Source organism: Lethenteron reissneri, chromosome 61 (genome assembly GCF_015708825.2).
Source record: "Lethenteron reissneri isolate LAM-NWPU_2019-01 chromosome 61, ASM1570882v1, whole genome shotgun sequence".
Classification (NCBI taxonomy): Eukaryota; Metazoa; Chordata; class Hyperoartia; order Petromyzontiformes; family Petromyzontidae; genus Lethenteron; species Lethenteron reissneri.
Genome location: NC_083839.1, coordinates 1143003 through 1164021, shown reverse-complemented (window position 1 = coordinate 1164021; position 21019 = coordinate 1143003). Strand labels below are relative to the sequence as shown.

Sequence of the window (21019 nt, the reverse complement as noted above, 5' to 3'; positions counted from 1 at the left end):
TTCGTGGTGGTGTGATGTCACCAAGGCGCATGTGCCAGGCTCGGTGCACATTAAGGCCACGTGAAGTGTCGAATGCCCGCTGGCAGGAGTCACTGGACAGACCCAGGTGCCATGAGTCGACGACTGACCGAGATGATTGACCGATGCACCACCTGTGCCCCCCTACTGTGCCAACTTGCTGCGTTTTAGCCAACCGGCGCACCGCTCGTTGTTGTGAGAGCATCGCTACTCTGCCAGAGGGCAAGTGCCTCCGACTGCCCAGTAGCAGCGTCCTTCACGAGCCAACCTCCACAACCACAACCACCATCATCACCCATCACGTGAGCGAGCGAGTGGGAGAGTGAAGTCGCAACAAGTGGTCGTGAAAGCAGATGTGGTTCAACTGGACAAGACACGGGGGGAGCGGTGGCACAGCGGTTAGCGCACTGGGGCGATGAGAATCCCGACTCACCCAAGTCCAATTCACAACCCACTCGTGGGCGAATAAACGGTGACGAATTGGAACCTTTCCCCCTGATGCGGTGTTTGTCAGCATCAGCACTGGGGAGACAAAGGCGGCCGGGGGTGGTGTTGGCTACTCGCCCCACCCCCCTCGTGTGTGTGCCGTGCCGGCTTTCACAGGCGTTCACTATCAGCACTATTGCAATACAACAGGAGTTGCTTTAAGATGTTCAAACACCAACTAAGATACATTTTGCAAGGAATATCAATACCCTCTGGTTCTTTCGGTAAATAGATAAGAAAAAAATAATCGTGTTTTCTTTATTATTCTTTTTATTTACGTGGCTTTACCGAAAGAAACCAGAGAGTAGTCACGAAAGCTTCAAACCAAGAAGTAATATCAAGCGACTGCTTTAACCACACGCGGCACTTGTGGCGAGCATGCAAGCAAAAACGCCCTGGTAATAATTATCGATGGCATTGTCTTTGAAACTCATTGGCCCACACCAGAGACGGCGGCCTTTTTAATGGCCTCGTCTCACCACGAGTGTCCGACCAGACGGCAACGCCTAAAGACGAACGGTACAAGGGCGATGCCACACGTGGCAGAGCATTTGTAGCTCGGGGCTGAGCAGCACCTGTATCACGGGATACCTTTTACCAGTTTCAAAGTGTTAAAAATAAAAACGGATTTTACCCCTTTCTGGCAATGAAACAGTTGTGTTAAGATGTTCAAACGCCAAATAAGATGCCTTTTTGCAAGGAATGTCAAGATCGCATTAACCACATTGCGGTGAACATGCAAAGATGTCTCTGGTATAGGCCAATCGGTTTCAAAGTAATGCATGAAAATGATGAGAGCCATGCGTGTTTGCATGTTCCCCAAAAGTACCGTGTGGTGGTTAATGCAGTACTTGATTATTTGCAAAAGTTTATATTTGGTGTTTGAACATCTTTAACAACTCCTGTGATGATGATGATGAGAGACACGCAAACTCCAAATATACAGCAGGCATCGTCAGGGTCGGGATCGAACCCACGACCTCCTGCATACCAGGCGAGGTAGTTAACATCTCACCACCGAGATGATGATGAGAGACACTCAAACTCCAAAATATACAGCCGGCATCGTCAGGGTCGGAATCAATAATTCATAACCTCCTGTAGACCAGGTGAGGTAGTTAACATCTCACCACCGTGATGATGATGATGAGACACGTAAACTCCAAACATACAGCAGCAGGCATCGTCAGGGTCGGGATCGAACCCACGACCTCCTGCATACCAGGCGAGGGAGTTAACATCTCCTACTTTCTGTACCTGCCACTTCATCGTCCTCAATCAGCCACGATCTATCCATACGCAGGCCTCCCCACTGCAACGATAATCTACTAGCAAGGGTCTGTATTGTTTTTTACGTAATAATAACAACATTTAAGTCTATAACTCGACTACTCCCACGCACTCGTACCTCCCCCCCATCCCCACGCACTCTGGCAACACCGGTTGACTTACTTGGTCCGAATGCAGTGTGTCGTGCCTTGTTTAAACTCCTTCTTGGAGGGGGGGGGGGGGGTGGGGATGCCAGACGTTTGCAGGCGAGTGTGATGTGTGCGTTTTAAATCCCGCAAAGTGTGGTCGGTGTGCTCTGTTTAAATCACAATATTGCAGATGGAGGGGATTTCGGTTTCCCACGTGGTTCCTGCAATGGGAGTTTGTATTTTTGGACCTTGGCCAAATAGAGTTTTTTTTTAGTTTTAGTTTCGCGTGTGCCTAAACGTCCAAAGACAAAGGTCCCTCCCCGCCTAGACGATTGGGGGCAAGTCGGACTGAGAATATTATTTTATACTGGAGGAACCCAATGAGTCGTGAAGCTCTGTTTTCCCGGATGCCCTGTAGGGGCACGGGGTCAGTGGAGAAACCACAGCGGCTCATCCCGAGCTACAGATGCTCTGCTATGTGCGCATTGCCCTTGTACCGTCCGCCTTTGGCGCTAGTCCTCTGGTCTGACACTGGTGGCGAGACTTGGCCATAAATAAGTGGTATTTAAAAAAAGTTTTTTTTTATAAAAACACGCTTTAATGAAATGTACCGTACTCGTGATGTAAGAACTCCACGACTCCAGTAAGTGGCCCCGAAACTTGCCATAATGCAAGGGGGGGGGGGGGGGGGGGGGCCGTGGTGATTTACAGCCAACGTCAGTTGAGCGTGAGGACAATTAGACCCAAGCCGAAACATAACATATACAAAATAATGTTTACAAATACATATTTTTTTTATTTTGTATGATGGAATATAGTATTGTCATCAGTATGACATACGTATACCAAGTTTGCAGTCGATACCACCATTGGGAAGTGGGTTAAATTGAGTTACAAGATTTGAGGAATACAACAACAAGACAGAGTGAGTTAAATAAAAGCGTGTAATAAGAATAGCTTGTATCGTTTCTGGCAATAAAGCAGGCATTAAGATGGTCAAACACCAAATAAATACATTTTGCAAGGAATCAATATTACCGGAGCATGTTTGTATGTTAAGGAGCGTGTGTGGTTAGTGCAGTACTTGATTTCTTGCAAAAGACATCATCTGGTGTTGGAACATCTCAACACAACTCCTGCTTTATTGCCAGAAAGGTTGAAAACCCCATTCTTATTATGCTTGCCACACGGTGTTAAGGTTGTTGGCGGCCTATCGTCTTGGGCAGAAGTTATCTCCGGACATCCAGCCACGTTTCCTCTCGTCGATGAATAATACCCAAAGTCCGCTAAGCAACAGCCAAAAACTTCCTCAAACGCGCACCAAACTATACAGTTCAGTTTTGGGTTTTTTCGGTAAAGTCACGTAGGTAAAAAATAAAAATAAAATAAAAATCACGACGTTTCGGAGGCAACACAAGCCTCCGTCTTCAGGTGGAACCGTCACAGCACGCTTGCTGTATCAAGTAAGCGAGCGTGTTGAGCGTGCTGTGAAGACGGAGGCTTGTGTTGCCTCCGAAACTTCGTGATTTCTATTTAATTATTTATTTTTTACCTACGTGATTTTACCGAAAAAACAAAAATATGAATCCTTGCAGTCACGAAAGCTTCAAATCTAGAATTATACGGTTCAGTGTTTTACACACACACACACGTACCACACGTGCAGTGCTCACGTACCAGTTGCTTGTTATTCTGTTTACAACAGCATAGAGCGAGAGAAATTACTAATTCGCAGCGCTAATGATGAGCGCGTTACGAACCACGGAACCTGCGATGAACGGGCGGCACGGGATTACTCGTTAGAAACTCAAAGTCACATTGCGGGGTCTTACCACTCTGCACGTTGCCGCAACACTAACACGGTGACCTACACACCACATGCCGTGTCAACCCACACGAGTAATACCACGTATTCCTGTACAGGGGAATCGAGTTCAGGTCCATACGGTGTACGGCCGTTTCAATACGGGCTAAATATTTTATATTTTATGTCTATTAGTTTGTGTGTTCTCCCTTGTTATGGGACTTTGTAGGAAGAACTTTGAGATGTATAAGGGGCACAGGGTGACCAGTAAGGTTTTGACTTGTTCTGTAATAAGGTAGAGCAATGATAAGGGGTTGACAGGTATGTAGTGGTGAGTGTAGTAGTGGTGAGTGTACTAGTGGTGAGTGTAGTGGTGGTGAGTGTAGTGGTGGTGAGTGTACTAGTGGTGAGTGTACTAGTGGTGAGTGTAGTGGTGTGGCAGTGGTGAGTGTAGTGGTTAGTGTAGTAGTGAGTGTAGTAGTGAGTGTACTAGTGGTTAGTGTACTAGTGGTTAGTGTACTAGTGGTTAGTGTAGTGGTAAGTGTAGTAGTGATGAGTGTACAAGTGGTGAGTGTACTAGTGGTGAGTGTACTAGTGGTGAGTGTACTAGTGGTGAGTGTACTAGTGGTGAGTGTACTGGTGGTGAGTGAACCAGTGGTGAGTGTAGTGGTAAGTGTACTCGTGGTGAGTGTAGTGGTGAGTGGTGGCAAGTGTACTAGTGGTGAGTGGTGGTAAGTGTACTAGTGGCGAGTGTAGTAGTGGCGAGTGTAGTAGTGGCGAGTGTAGTAGTGAGTGGTGGTGAGTGTGGTGGTGAGTGTAGTGGTGAGTGTAGTAGTGGTGATTGTCTATTTTTAAATCCTTTAAATTAAGTTCGCTTGCTTGCTTACGACCGTGTAAATCTTGCGGTCGTTTTTTAACCCACTTCCCGTGATCCAATCGAGCTGACATTTTCCACACAGACTCGTTGTGCGTGACAATTAATGTTCATGAAAAAATTTTCCCAAAATTTTACACTTTTTAGGCAAAATTTTTTATTTTACATTTATTCAAATAGAACTCATTCATGGCTTTGGCTGAACGTCAGTGTAGGAGCCCAGAGCATGACACCTCCACAGGCCCTGGCGGAGTAGCGCAGTTGGTAGCGCCCTCGCTTCCCATGCCAAAGGTCGCAGGATCGATCCCCGCGTCCTTTACAGGCGAATATATTTTAAAATCCTTTATTAAATCCTTTATATTAAGTTCACTTGCTTGCGTGCTTACGACCGTGCAAATCTTTTGGTCGTTTTTTTAACCCACTTCCCGTGATACAATCGAGCTGACATTTTGCATACAGACTCGTTGTGCGTGACAATTAATATTCGTGAACATTTTTTCCCAAAATTTTACACTTTTTAGGACAAAAATATTATATTTAATTACCAATTGCTTAATGGTGGCATGCAATCATCTGACCCATAAGTGGCAGCCATCTCAAGCCAGAGGACGAGAGGACTCGAGCCGCCACGCATATAAAGGATTTATAGTGAAAAACTGTTTTTACTGGTTATACTTGTTTGTGTTTCTCCCTTGCGATGGGACTTTGTAGGAAGAACTTTGAGATGCATAAGGGGCACGGGGTGACCAGTAAGGTTTTGACTTGTTCTGTAATATGGTAGGGCACTGCTAATAAGGTAGGGCACTGCTAATAAGGGGGTTGACGCAGCTCTGCTGCACTGAAGTGCCACGGGCCACGACATTTGTCGCTGAACGTAGTCCCGGAAGTGCTGCCCCTACATTCACGTTATCACCACGTGTCCTGTAGACAAAGACAAAGATCCCCCGTATAGCCTGAACAGACTGTTGGGGCAAGTGCTGTTAGAGTACACAATCACACACAACGCCTCCTACAAGATTGCAAACCCGATGGTGGGTTGATTATAGGGCTGAAGGATTTCGGGAAAATATCCAATTGCGATTGTTCTGAGAGATATTGCGATTTGATTTGAGATTTTTTTTTTAAGTCAAGCTTTAGTTCAATATTCACTGTGTAATAGATTTAAAACGTGTGATGGAGCATTACCACATGATACCATCACAATATGAACTGCTCTATATATTATAATGCAAGGATAAGAACTTAAAATATACGAATTGCTTCCAACATGTATTTATTAAAATGTTTTAATCGAAATAGAATACTCAAACATAGAACGATTGTTAAGTTAAATAAATAAAGTTACAATAATAAAAAAACAATTCCAATAAGTAATAGGACTTTTCAAATGCCAAAAAATTGCAGCCTTTGCGATTTGCTAATCGCACCGTTTCAAATTGCGATATCGATTCCAAATCGATCAATCGTTCAGCCCTCGTTGCATACTGCACACGCACGTGTCCTGCAGTTCACACAAATCACACACATGTCACACACAAGTCACACACAAAGCCTCGTTCAAGATCGCAACCCCCGTGTCCTGTGTTGCTGCACAAGCGTGCAGGCACAGTACACAGATCGTGTGTAGCACAGTACACAAAGGGGCCGTCCATAAATGACGTCACGCACTTGGGGGGGGGGGGTCAGACATTTGTGACGATGTGTGACGAGGGGGGGGGGGCATTTGTGACGATTTATTATTTTATTTCTATTATTATTTAGATTTTTTTACTATTTATTTGTATTATTTATTTTTTACCTACGTGACTTTACCGAAAAAACCTAAGAGTATGAATATTTGCCGTCACGACAGCTTCAAATCTAGAACGAGGTGGGGGGTGGGGGGTTTGAGAAATGTGACGTCACATCCAAATGCGCAACTTTAAATGAATATCGACAACACGTTCTACGGAATTAAATATACATTTCAATAAATGTTTTCTCCTACAACATCAGAGTGCAGCGCCACATTAAATACGCACTACAATGACAATAGTTTAAAGCGATTTGAAGCATGTTTTTTTTGGGTGGGTGGACAGAGCTTTGTGACGTCATATCTGAGGTGCGGGGGTATTTGTGTGACGTCGTGTGACGAGGGGGAGGGTCAAAAATCCTCCAAAATCGCGTGACGTCATTTATGGACGGCCCCAAATCGTGTGCAGTCCATACGACTGCAGGCATACGTCCCCAGTTGCGTAATCTCCGATGTAGCGTACACGGCGTGCATTGTGGCTATACAGGCTGCGTGGTAAAGGTTGCCCCAAATCATCACCCTCCTCTGTATGGCGGGGACTTGGCTTCTATCCAGCAGTGGAGTGTGGCAATGCTCCATCATATAGCCACACACACAGCGCGCACGCACGCACAAAGAAAATTCTAGGAACTTTATTTGACCGCTGCTACAATTCCCCACGTGTTGATCAAGACAATTCTCGTGGAGAGATTTAATCATTTGCGATCGGCAGGTCCGCGCTGGTGAAAGAGATATGTGTGTAACAAGCTCAGTGGGGGCGTTACCTGGGTTTAACATGATAACACAAAATGCGTTGTTTAGTTTCAGATGCGTGACGACATCTGTGGCACCACCACCAACTTCAACAGTGGCAGCAATAACTGTGGCAGCAACAACAACAGTGGCAGCAACAACAATTGTGGCACCACCAACTTCTACAGTGGCAGCAACAACAACAGTGGCAGCAACAACAATTGTGGCACCACCAACTTCTACAGTGGCAGCAACAACAACAGTGGCAGCAACAACATCTGTGGCACCACCACCAACTTCAACAGTAGCAGCAATAACAGTGGCAGCAACAACAATTGTGGCAGCACCAACTTCTACAGTGGCAGCAACAACAACAGTGGCAGCAACAACAATTGTGGCAGCACCAACTTCTACAGTGGCAGCAACAACAACAGTGGCAGCAACAACAATTGTGGCAGCACCAACTTCTACAGTGGCAGCAACAACAACAGTGGCAGCAACAACAATTGTGGCAGCAGCAGCAACAGCAGCAACAACATTCACCACCACCAGCTTCACGCTGCGTTGCAGCTGGCCTCACCACTTGCACAATCACCACGCGGCCACCAACCCACCAGAATCACCACCAGAATCACCACCACTTTCACAACCGCCACCATCCACCACCAACAACTTCACCCCTGCTCTTCCACCACCACCATCATCAACACCTCTTATTATAGCACGGTTGCCTACGCACGGTGCGAAAAAAGTCCAGCGTACAGAGACCCCGTACAAAGATCACCCGTGTATCCCGCACCGCCCGGTAGGGAGGGACACCAGTGCCCGGAGCGAGTTGGCAGCAGCAGCAGCGGTGCCTCTGAAAGGCCCGCCCGGTACACGAGGGGGTTAGGTGGAGGTAGCAACCACCACCACCAAGCTCATCATTACCTTTGCACCCGGGCGACGCTGGGCTGCGTCTCTCAGGCGAGGCCGCCTGCTTCGTAGCACCAGCAGCAGCAGGCGGGCCCGACCCCGCGTCGCCTGCCTGGGCCGCGCCGCCGTGCCCGGGGCCCAACCCAGACGACGGCGCCGTCTGAGCGGCGTGGGAAGACGCCGCCGCCGCCACCACCACAGCCGAGGCGACGGTGGCCGGCGTCGTAGCCACAGCGGAGGAAGCAGCAGAGGCAGCTGCTGCTACTGCTGCTGCTGCCCCCCCATTGTTGTGCGGGCAGCCCTGGGCAGCAGCAGCAGGGGCAGGGCTGGAGGCCGGGGCAGGGCCGCGTGTCGCGGTCGCGCCGAGCAGCTGGAAGGGAACGGTGGCGCGAAGGGGTTGGTGCTTGCGGCCGGGCTGCGGTGGCGGGGAGCCGTTGCGTCGCACACGGGACACTTGCGAGGAAGACATGGGCGCGCGTGTCCCTCGCGGTGAGCAAACGACGGGGAGGGGACGTGGGGGAAGAGGTGGGACGCGAGCTCGACAAAACAAGCGAAACTAAATAAAGTTCCCTACGACTTTGCGGGATTAGACTCGGCGTTTTGTGAACCGCGACGCGTCGTGCGCTTCGATACGTTCGCGTAAGTCGGTTGCCGTGTGCGCCAGTCCTTTGTTCGCCGTGGAGTCGCGTGATCGCGCATTTGCTCGGCACGGGCGACTCGTGCTGCCGCTGCTGCTGCTGCTGTGGTCTGGATCAGGACGGCCGTAAGATCACCTCCTACCGGGCGTCTCGCTGCGCCCGAATGAAGCCCGAACGGGTCCCTGACCGCGCCTCTTATACTCGGGCTGCCGCTCGCGCTCATTGGGCGGCGGTGTGGCACGTGACCGCACGGCGGCGCGTGTTGATTGGTACGTTGAGAAGAGAGAGATGGGGTGGGTGGGGGTGGTGAGAGCCCGCTGTCACGTGGATAAACAGCACGTGGGTTGGTGGTGGTGTGGAAGATCTGGCGTCAAGATCCACGTCAAATGTATTCATTGGCGAGTGGTGATGGTGGTGGTGGTGATGCTTCGTGATGGTGATGATGAGTTTGTGGTTGATACCAATGACTGTGATGATACTCGCGATTATACTCGTGATGGTACCAGAGGTTGCAAACGGGTTTTGATTCCTTACCCGTACCCGTACCCGGCTGCACCAGGGTCGCAAACGGCTACCCGTACCCGGCCGGGTACGGGTAGCCGGGTATCGGGTAGGGTACGGGTATCGGGTACCCGATTGCGACCTCTGGATGGTACTGATGATGATGATGATACGAGGGATTCTATTTGGTGATGGTGATCGTAGTGATGGTGATGATGAGTGATTATCGTGGTGGTTGGTCGTGGGTGTGATGGGACTAGGGGACGTCCATAAATGACGTCACGCACCTAGGGGGAGGCGGGGGGGTCAGACATTTGTGACGATGTGTGACGAGGGGGGGGGGGGTGAGAAATGTGACGTCACATCAAAATGCGCAACTTTAAATAAATATAGACAACACGTTCTACTTAATGAAATTGACTTTTTAATAAATGTTTTCTCCTACAACATCAGAGTGCAGCGCCACATTAAATACGCACTACAATGACAATAGTTTAAAGCGATTTGAAGCATGTTTTATTTTCAAAATGGAAATATGCTTTTTTTGGGGGGGGGGCAGAGCTTTGTGACGAGTGACGAGGGAGGGGGGGGTTAAAAATCGTCCAAAATCGCGTGACGTCATTTATGGACTGCCCCTTACCAGGTAAGGCCCGCTGAACTATGTAGCTCTTGTTCAGAAGTGAACTGGCTATCGCAAATGATAGGAATGGGGCTGGGTGGGGAGGGGCTGGTCACCCCGTGGTGCCCTTATAAAACTCAACGTTTAACCTACTCACGCCGGCTTGTGCCGGCCGTCACAGTCGGGCATATTTGTGGAATACACCACGCCGCCGTTGACCCTGGCCATTGACCGAGCAACCCAACGTTCCTACCAGCTCCCTCCGCAGGAATGTGTTGTTGAACATTTCTAGCAGTCAAATACTTTAGACGCATGGATGTCTCTAAATGTGTAGGGGAAAACGTGGATCCGGAGAAAAAAATCCACGCGACCACGGGGAGAACATGCAAACTCCAAATCAACAGCAGGAGTCAGGGTCGAACCCACAACCTCCTACATACCAGGCGATGCAGTTAACATCTCGTCACCGCGGCAATCAAACACAAGGGTCAATGATCATTTGTACTCTTACATTTCTACGGTTAATGACATTTCGTATGGATAAAAAAAACCCATTTAAGTCCTCGGCTTGTTACTCTAAAACCGTACATATTCATTTCACATTCAAGGTTTACATAATAACGACCATACGAGCTATGGAACACAGCGTTCAGCACTTCACATACACGCATCACACTGTGTGTGTGTATTATATATAGGCTGTTGTGTTTGCAGCTAATATAGTTTACAGCTCTAGCATACATAATAGATAAGGGTAACAGAAACCAGACGTCACCGTAGACTGCATCTTCTACGGCAGATGGATTCTCCCCCCACTCCCCTTGATGTTTGAAGGCGTGCACGGCAGGTGCGTCTCCTGGAGTTCAGATGGACCCTTGGGGTACATTGCACTGTGTGCTGTGTAGGGGCAACGCTAATCCGGTGTGTCCGTGCGTGCGTTTTGGAGAGCGGTGGTGTAGCGGTTAGCGCGCTGCGCTACGAACCTGGCGACCCGAGTTGGATTCCCTCTCACGGCCAACATCAGCGGCGATGATCTGAACCGGGCCTGGGTCTCTCCTAAGTCGACTCGGCCTCGAATGAGTACCTGGTGCGGTGTGTAAACATCGCCACTGGGGAGGCAAAGGCGACCGGGCGTGGTGCTGGCCACCCACCCCCTCGTGTGCAGTTCTGGCCTTCATAGGTGCTCGCTAACAGCACTTGCCCCTACAGTCTGTTAAGGCTACACGGGGGACAGTGCCAGATTATCGTAGTAGCAAAAGCAGCAAATGCTATGGGCCCGCACTTTCAAGGGCCCCGCGCTAAATGCTTTCAAGCTATCAATTCCGGTTCAGTGATTCTGCACTTGCTCTATTACTATAGTACTATACCGCCTTCGACTTTTATGAACGACCGGGTATTTAAGATTAGGGATTTGTCGTATTATCTGGCTGTATAGCAAATGAAAAAATACAATTAATTTACTATGCAAGTTAAAAAAAATGTGTGTTTTAATATTAACGTTTTTTTTAGGGCCCCTTTTACACATTCCTGCGGAGGGAGCTGGTAGGAACGTCGGGTTGCTCGGTCAATGGCCAGGGTCAACGGCGGCGTGGTGTATTCCGCAAATATGCCCGACTGAGGGCGGGCACAAGCCGGCGTGAGTAGGTTAAACGTTGAGTTTTATAAGGGCACCACGGGGTGACCAGCCCCTCCCCACCCAGCCCCACCCCTCCCACCCCCCACCCAGCCCCACCCTCCCACCCAGCCCCTTCCCACCCTCCCCACCCAGCCCCTCCCCACCCTCCCCTCCCCACCCAGCCCCTCCCCACCCAGCCCCTCCCTCCCCACCCAGCCCCTCCCTGCACGACGGACACAATAATCCCCTGTGGGCTCGTGTAACCAGGAGGTTCCTACCAGTATAGCATATGCTACAGGCCCCGCACCTTTCTTAATCCGGCACTGAGCGGGGGATCTTTGTCATTGTTTGCCAGCCAACCCATCGAGCCTTCGACACTTCACGTGGCGGCCTCAAAGTGCACCTGGCCTGGCACAGGCGCCGCGGTGACGTCACAACAACAACAGCAACAACAACAACGACGCAGCAGAGCGCCGAGCGGCTAAAACGCAGCAAAGTTGGCACAGTGGCGAGCTCAGTTGGCGAATCTTGGCAGTCATCTCGGTCAGTCAACCCATGGCGCCTGGGTCTGTTCCGTGACCTCCTGCCAGCGGCGAGGCTTCGACACACGTGGCATCTGCAGAACGTGAAGAACCAGTGGCATCTGCAGAACATGAAGAACCAGTGGCATCTACATCTGGCGAACGTAAAGAACCAGTGTCCTCTACATTTACAGAACGTGAAGAACCAGTGGCATCTGCTGAACATGAAGAACCAGTGGCATCTACATCTGCAGACTTAAGAACAAATCGACTTACGAACACAGACCCCTGGAACCCAACTCGTTCGTAAGTTGAGGAGTCCCGATACCAGTTTATACTGCCGGGTGCACGGTTGTGGGAGCGATTAAGAAACGTGCACTACCCTTGTTTCAACTGCTACGCCGGGAGATAGTAAAATGAAAGTTGTTCAAAACGAGTTAAGAAGAATAAGACAAGATAACGAAAAAAGGTGTCCGTTTTGTTGCCAAATCAAAGGGTAAAAAACTAATTATCATATTTTTCACTGGCAAATGAGGTTCCAATGGTGTACATGCTTACCCCGTGCTCTCATACTCTGATGGTGCATTGTCTTTGAGTTGTGCGCCTTTTGGCGTCATCTGGTCCAACACCATGTGAGACTAGGCTCTAAGAAAAGCTGTCTCGGGTGTGGACCATTCAATATCAAAGTACATACATCATCAGAGTAGTTTTTTGTTTGCATTCCGACCGCAGGTATTGTGGTCAATGCAAACACTACTCCTTGTAAAAAAGAGGTGTCAGTTTTGTCAGATAAAAGGGTAAAAAAACAATTATCAAGATAACGAAGTGTTAAATATTTTTTATTGGGAAAATGTCAAAACTGGGTGGTTTTTAACTTTTGCCGACAAAACTGGATCCCAAATGTCGAAACTGGGTGGTCTTGGGAAACGACAGGCATAACAGGGTGGTGCTTTTTGATATGACAAAACTGGGTGATGTTCAATGTGGACAAATGTCAAAACTGGGTGAAGAAGGTGTACGATTTAATGTATCATTTTGTACACGTTTAGGTCCTTGCGTTATTCATCCATATGTCGCCACAGATTTAGAGCGTTCCAAATGATGTTTCTCGTGGCTCATGTTCCATACCTTGCACCACAACTTCCCGTTTGCATACTGGCACAGTGTGCCAGCTCGCTACTACAGTAACACTTACTTGCCATATGTATACTGGCACAGTGTGCCAGCTTGCAACTACAGTAACACTTACAGCTCGCGAACATACACGTACTTGCCATTTGTATACTGGCACAGTGTGCCAGCTCGCTTACTTGCCGTTTGTATACTGGCACAGTGTGCCAGCTCGCTACTACAGTAACACTTAAATGCCATATGTATACTGGCACAGTGTGCCAGTATACAAATACCAAGTGTTTGGATGAATGGGGTGCTGGCACACTGTGCTAGTATACAATTATCAAGTGTATTTGACAAATGTCAAAACTGGGTGCACCCTGAGTGTCCAAAACTCAAGTTTTTGGCCACCCAGGGTGCACCCAGTTTTGACATTTGGGATCCAGTTTTGTCGGCAAAAGTTAAAAACCACCCAGTTTTGACATTTCCCCATTTTTTATTTTACCAGATAAGGGCCGACTGAGCTATATTAGCTCGTTCTCAGAAGCGACCTGGTCATCACAAATGACCTTTCAACGAAGTGGCTTATCGCGTGTAAATGTATAGCAGCCAAATACTTAAAAACGCGTGAATTTGATTTTAAATGTGGAGGGGAAAACCTGGAGGATGAGAAGAATTTTTTTCACGCGACCACGGGGAGAGAAACACGCAAACTTCAAGTATATCGAGACGTCAGGGTCGGGATCAAACCCACGACCTCCTGCACACCAGGCGAGGGAATTAACATCTCCTCGCCGCCGCGGCGCCTTAAGAGTGGGGGACAAAAGTGTCGAGAGAGAGAGCGAAGTCAGCAATGGCCAACCGAGCCACGACAGAAATTGTGTTTAGTCTGTTGTCCTCCACCCCCCCGCACCTCCGATTAGCACGGTTGGCTACGTATGGTGCGAAAGAAGTTCAACACACACACGCATACATGACAGAGTTGTGTACAGACGAGCTATATTAACCGCTTTGACGGTGATCAGAAGAAAGCAAGGTCAGGCATTGACAAAGAAGATTGAAACACGTTCCTTCGGAGTGGGCAGGTGGAAGTGCCGCTGTGGATTCCTGAATCCGTCTGTGGGGAGTTTTGATGTTTAGCGTCATTCCCCCGCATACGATTTGGGTGGCGTCTTCTCCCGGTGTTTTGTTGTTCCCTCTGGGCTCTGTCGGCAGCCGAGAGGAGCCGCACCCTCTGGCTTGCCAGGAGAAGGCAGTACAGCAAATTGAGAAACATCTGTCACCTCTGCATGTACGGGATAATTCTCGAGGTGCTCGGATATTCTATATTTTTAAACGTGCGCACGTACGTTCGTTGAACTTCTTTCACACCGTACGTAGCCAACCGTGAAAATCGGAGGTGCGGTGTGTGTATGCATGCGGCCGTCTGGAACGCTCTTCCTTCCGATATTAGGAAGCTACTGGAACTATGCACTGTTAAATCATCACCTCGAGTGACAAAGTCATTTCTTTCAAAGCGCTTTTTCTGTTGAAGTTGTTGTCCTCCCCCCCCCCCCCGCATCTCCGATTAGAACAGTTGTCTACGTATGGTGCGGAATGATGTAGTGAGTTCAACTGACTCGCAGACGTACTCTTTGAAGGCAACACATTTATTGATACCAACACAAAGGGGTAACTGCTCATTAGCCAGATAACAAGCGATGGTGGTGGACCACCAGGCTAACTACGCTAATCACAACGTAACTGGTGTAGTTCACTGGGTGGTGACCACCAGGCTAACTATGCTAGTTACCACGTGACTTGTGTAGTTAACCGGTTGGTAACCACCAGGCTAACTACGCTAATCACAACGTAACGAGCTACTACTGACCGGACCACAGCTTGGGTCCAGGTCCACGTGTTGGAGAGTCTGTAGGACGGAGAACGTAGATTTTTCAGGATGAAACAACAGCAGCCAGTCCCTCTGGGGGACCCGGCTTCGGGGCCGTCCATAAATGACGTCACGCGAGTTTGGACGATTTTTGACCCCCCCCCCCCCCCATCGTCACACGGCGTCACAAAAAGTCAGACTCCCCCCCCCTCAAATATGACGTCACAAAGCTCTGCCCCCCTCCTCCCCAAATAATAAAACATGCTTCAAATCGCTTTAAACTATTGTCATTGTAGTGCGTATTTAATGTGGCGCTGCACTCTGATGTTGTAGGAGAAACAGTTATTAAAACGTCTATTTAATTAAGTAGAACGTGTTGTCTATATTATTTAATTTGCGCATTTTGATGTGACGTCACATTTCTCACCCCCCCCCCCCCCTCGTCACACATGTCTGACCCCCCCAGGTGCGTGACGTCATTTATGGACGGCCCCTTATATCCTCCGCGGCGTGGTTGGCCCCGCCCTCAGCCACGCCTACCTTCCAGAATCCTCCAGCAGGATCTCGACCCTGACACGTGACCACCCCTAGCCCCCACCTGGGGGGCCCTGTGTAGACTTTACCGGTCACGTGCCCTTCGGGGTCAACCAGAGTGCCATGGCCCTTAGTAACCCCATGGGCCGGCACTCTCACACCCTATCCTGTAGGGGTCGGCACTGCACGCAGAGCGTGGTGCCACCCAGCACTGACAGCGCTCACCGAGCCCCTCTATGGCCGGTACTGCACCCACACCCACGTGGTGCCCGCGATGTCAATACATCGCACAACGCATTCCTGCGGAGGGAGCTGGTAGGAACGTTGGGTTGCTCGGTCAATGGCCAGGGTCAACGGCGGCGTGGTGTATTCCACAAATATGCCCGACTGTGAGGGCGGGCAAAAGCCTGCGTGAGTCGGTTAAACGTTTAGTTTTATAAGGGCACCACGGGGTGACCAGCCCCTCCCCTCCCCACCCAGCCCCACCCCTCCCACCCCCCACCCAGCCCCTCCCCACCCTCCCCTGCCCACCCAGCCCCTCCCCACCTTCCCCTCTCCACCCAGCCCCACCCCTCCTATTTATGGATGCACGACGGACGGACGGACACAATAATCCCCTGTGGGCTGGTGTAACCGGGAGGTTCCTACCAGTATAAATTCAACATACATACGTGTCGGTAAATTTCTCTCATGTAGGGCAGGACTTGGTCTCGAGATCCACACTGCTCACGGTCAACCCTGGCAGGCGTGCGATCCACATCGTCGTCATCGTCGCCATCGGTGAACCGAGTAATTCGCCTTCCGCAGAACATACATTTATTTGACTTTCAGAGCGACGCCACGTCACGGAGACTGCGTCAGTTCAAGTCAGCTCCCGAAGACGTTCCCGGCACGTGGAGTGAAACGTCGGACATCACACCCAAGCACACGCATCCTTTATTTCATCATCATCACGCACCACCACCCGTGATCTTTCCACTGCTGGATGAAGGCCTTCCCCTAAGCCGCCAGCACTGCCACACGGCTGCGGGGATGTTGCACGGCGCGGCCGCAGGACGTGCACGCGACCAGTTGAGTGGTCGAGACTAACGGCGGAGCGACGGTCAAAGGAGGGGGAGGAGGAGGGGGAGGGGGCGAGAGAAAAAACTTCACGGCGCAGACGATCACCGCGGAGATGGAGCGATGGGATCGGCTCCTCGCGCGCACTCAAATTGTCGCATCGCGTGAGCTGTGGGAGGGAGGGAGGGGGTGGGGAGGGTGGGCTGGGGGGGAGGTGTTCATCCAGCGGTGGATGGAACGTGGCTGACGATGATGCATTGCGGACTTTGTGTTGAGTTCACGGCGCGCGGCTTGTGCTGAGGACGTCCTGGGGGGTGGAGAGGAGGGAGAGAGGAAATGGGAGGGGGGAGATGGAGCGAGGGGGAATTGGGAGCGAGAGAGGAGAGGAGATGGTGAGAGGGAAGTATGAGCTGCGTGCAGAACGAGAGAGAGCGAGAGAGTGAAAGAGAGAGTGAGCGAGAGAGTGAGCGAGAGAGTGAAAGAGAGAGTGAGCGAGAGAGTGAACGAGAGAGTGACCGAGAGAGTGAACGAGAGAGTGAGCGAGAGAGTCGGACTGCGAGAAGGGCTGCGTACAGAACGAGAGAGAGCGAGAGAGTGACCGAGAGAGCGAGCGAGAGGTGGGGGTTTACATAAAGAAAAGTAAAAAAAATTACGAAATGATGAACGAAGCAAAGTGCCGACTACACCGAGCATCTACTTGTTTCCACTGATCGTAAAAAAAAGAAGGAAGGAGGTGGATGGGGTGATGGGGGGGAGCGAGAGATGAGGGCGAAGAGGGATGCAGCTGGGAGCAGGAGCACAGATAGATGGAGGGAGAGACGAGAAGGAGGGGGGGGGGTGACGGAGGGAGGGGGGTGGGTGAGAGAGGGAGGAGGGAGGGAGGGGAGACATCGCATTGAGTGTTAATGATCACAGTGAGTTCGGCTTGGTCGGGGGCACGCTCTGGTTCGAAGGGACCCCGTGGCTGCCGGGCAAGTCCCGGTGACGGAATGACAATTGCGGGCGACAGCGTGGACCGAGAGCACGTGCAGCCAGTGCAGCACATACAGCACCTACAGCACCTACAGCACCTGCAGCACGTGCAGCACCTACAGCACGTGCAGCACCTACAGCACCTACAGCACGTACAGCACCTACAGCACCTACAGCACCTACAGCACGTGCAGCACGTGAAGCACCTACAGCAAGTGCAGCACCTACAGCACGTGCAGCACCTACAGCACCTACAGCACCTACAGCACGTGCAGCACCTACAGCACCTGCAGCACCTACAGCACCTACAGCACGTGCAGCACCTACAGCACCTACAGCACCTACAGCACGTGCAGCACCTACAGCACGTGCAGCACCTACAGCACCTACAGCACCTACAGCACGTGCAGCACCTACAGCACCTGCAGCACCTACAGCACCTACAGCACCTACAGCACGTGCTGCACGTGCAGCACCTACAGCACGTGCAGCACGTGCAGCACCTACAGCACGTGCAGCACGTGTGACGACCGAGTGTAGCGCATGGGCAGGATCGACACGGATTGCGGGAGGTCCTTCATCCAGCAGTGGATCGGACGTGGCATTTCTTTCGAACTGCTCAGCGCAAAGGTTGGCTACGTACGGCGCGAAAGAAGTTCCACGCACAGCAGCACGTGTACATGGCTCACGCTTCTGCTGGCAATGGAGCCGTGCAATGCCGATGATATTGCTGCTTCTGCTGCTGATAACGACGATGATGATGACACGTGCATCAGAGAGAGGGGGGTCTCGTCTGGGCCTCAGACAATGGATGGCTGATGACAGCATGGTGAATCAGGCAATCATTCTCATCCTGGGCCCTGACGTCTCCACCCTCGTTCCTCTCCGGGCAAGACGCGCGCGCGCAGCTACCTCGCACAATGCAAAAGGTCCCCCGTATAGCCTCGGCAGGCTGTCGGGGCAAGTGCTTTTGTTGTTGTTTACGAGCAGCGATGATGTCCAGCACGACGCACACACACGAGGTGGGGTGGGGGTGTAAGCACGCCCGTCCGCCTTTGTCTCCCCAGCGCAGATGTTTAGACACTGCATCCAAGTCGTAATAATTTAAGGCCGAGCGGACCCAGAGGCGGGCCAGGAACCGTTTCGGATATTCACTCGCCGCTGGAGCGAGAATCGAACTCGGGTCGAAGGGTTCGTAGCGCATAAACATACAGACACGGACACGTGTACACGTGTACACGTATACACGTATAGATACGTACACACTCACAGAAACATACAAAGACAAAGATCCCTCATATAACCTTAGCAGACTGTAGGGGCAAGTGCTGTTAGCGAGCACCTATGAAGGCCGGAACGGTACACGAGGGGGTGGGTAGGCCAGCACCACGCCCGACCGCCTTTGTCTCCCTGGTGGCAATGTTTACACACCGCACCAGGTACTCATTTGAGGCTGAGTCGACCTAGGGGAGGCTCGGTACCGGTTCAGATAATTGTCACTGATGTTTGCCGTGAGCGGGAATCGAACCTGGGTCGCCAGGTTCACAGCGTAGCGCGCTAACCGCTACACCACCGCTACCCACACACACAGACACACATATGCACACACACAGATGCACACACACACACAGAGATGCACACATACACACAGCTGTTTGCAGATGTGACGATTTTACGGTATATTCGAAAGTCAAAGGCGGTGCAATCATCGCGGGTGTAATATCGTGCGATATTTATCGTGGCAGCATCTCCATATCGCGGTAACCCGACCAGTGTAGCGCCTTTCAAATTCGATCCAAGCCCCGAGCGACTTAGTTGCGCACATCGCCCGCAACTCAATCGCCTTACGACGCACGACATCCAGTTGCATGCGACCGCGCGGTTGCATGCAACCATAAAGTCGCACTCGCAGCTTTCGTTTGTTTTTGTTCCAACGCGGACGAGTCGAGCAAGCTGAACGAGAGCAACGGTGACGTTCACGAGACTCCCCTTTGCGATTTGGTCAATTGGCTCGCAAGGAAAGTGTCACTGGAACTTCGATAAAATAATAAATTAAATACTAGCATACGACGTTTCGATTGCAACAAAGCAATCATCATCATCAGGTATAAATTAAGTAGAAACACAAATCTAGTATACTTAGAAATGTAAGGTAATACAACAGAGAGTCGGATAACATAACAGTCAACATCCTATCTGGTTGATTACGTTCTTCATACCCGCGCCAGTTGCCCGCCTCTCGATTTGTTCCAGACGTCTAATCTCCCGTTCCTCCAGACGTTCCTCCAGACGTTCCTCCAGACGTTCCGCTCCGTCGTTCCAACTCCTCCTCTCGCTCTCTCCCGTAGCTCCTTAAATCCCGTCTCATGGAAGCCCCTCCCATCGTCCACACTGCCAAGCCCCTCCTATACAATAACCTTCATTCAAAGCGACGTTGTTACAGCACCCTTATTTGTGAAGAGATTGTAGTCGTGCTCTTTGTTACTGGCCCCATGACGTTTTGGACCCCCCCCCCTCTACGTTTAGAAACTGTTTAAACAAAATAAAATGTCCTAAGTGCTCCGTCTCCCTGTTCCTCCGACTGGAACTCCTCGCGCGCACGGGAACGCAATCTCCCGTTCCTCTGCTATTCTTCCCTTGTCCCTCCTGTTCCTACAGCTGCTGATCCTGCCCCCGGACTAAAGTTCCTGCAACTCTTTCGATTTAAAGCTTTCGTGACTGCAGGGATTCATCTTCTTGGTTCTTTCGGTAAAGTCACGTAGAAGTCAATAATACAAATAAAAAATGTTTTATTATTTTATTATTTCCCTTCTACGTGACTTTACCGAAAGAACCAAGAAGATAATAAAATAATAAAAATTATTAAGTAAATTGTTTATTATTTTATTATTTCCCTTCTACGTGACTTTACCGAAAGAACCAAGAAGATAATAAAATAATAAAAAATATTAAGTAAATTGTTTATTATTTTATTATTTCCCTTCTATGTGACTTTACCGAAAGAACCAAGCAGATGAATTATGTTATATTTGTATTATTTTATTATTTCCCTTCTACGTGACTTTACCGAAAGAACCAAGCAGATGAATTCTTGCAACTCTCCATCCAGCTGTGTCTCATCATCCTTGCCGGTTCTCTAACGTCGTTCCGGATGTTCGCCCTCCTGATGCTCTACCGCCGCTGATATATATCGTTATTTCTGTTCCTCATCCTCCTCCAATGTTCGCTACACTCATGTTTCTCTCCGCCTGACGTTCCTCCTCGTGTTACTGATCTCTCCATCCCTTGCGCTCTCTCCCCGTGTTCCACCTCCTCCTGCGATTCCACCTCGGTTGTTCCTTACCCCGGTCCGTGTCTCTCTGTTCTCCTCCATTGCCCCACCTCCGCCGTTCCGTTACCATTGTTCCCCCCCTGTTCCTCTCGTTCTCGTTCCTATTCTATTGTTCTGTGTTACTCCTCCTGATTCCCCCTCCTGTTATTCACGAATTACGCATTGGTATTGAGTGTCTTGTTAAACGTTTTTTTTCTCTCTCTCGTT

The 21019-nt window shown here is 50.3% G+C and overlaps 1 protein-coding gene across 1 annotated transcript in view; it reads right to left on the bottom strand.

The window, feature by feature from the left end:
• Window positions 1-8827, bottom strand: part of LOC133358237 (glucocorticoid-induced transcript 1 protein-like) — a 51549-nt gene extending 42722 nt beyond the window's left edge. The window contains exon 1 of the mRNA XM_061576480.1: window positions 8055-8827. Coding sequence (XP_061432464.1) covers window positions 8055-8508 — 454 coding nt within the window. The 5' untranslated portion in view covers window positions 8509-8827. The remainder of the gene's footprint in view (window positions 1-8054) is intronic.
• Window positions 8828-21019: the final 12192 nt, after the last annotated feature.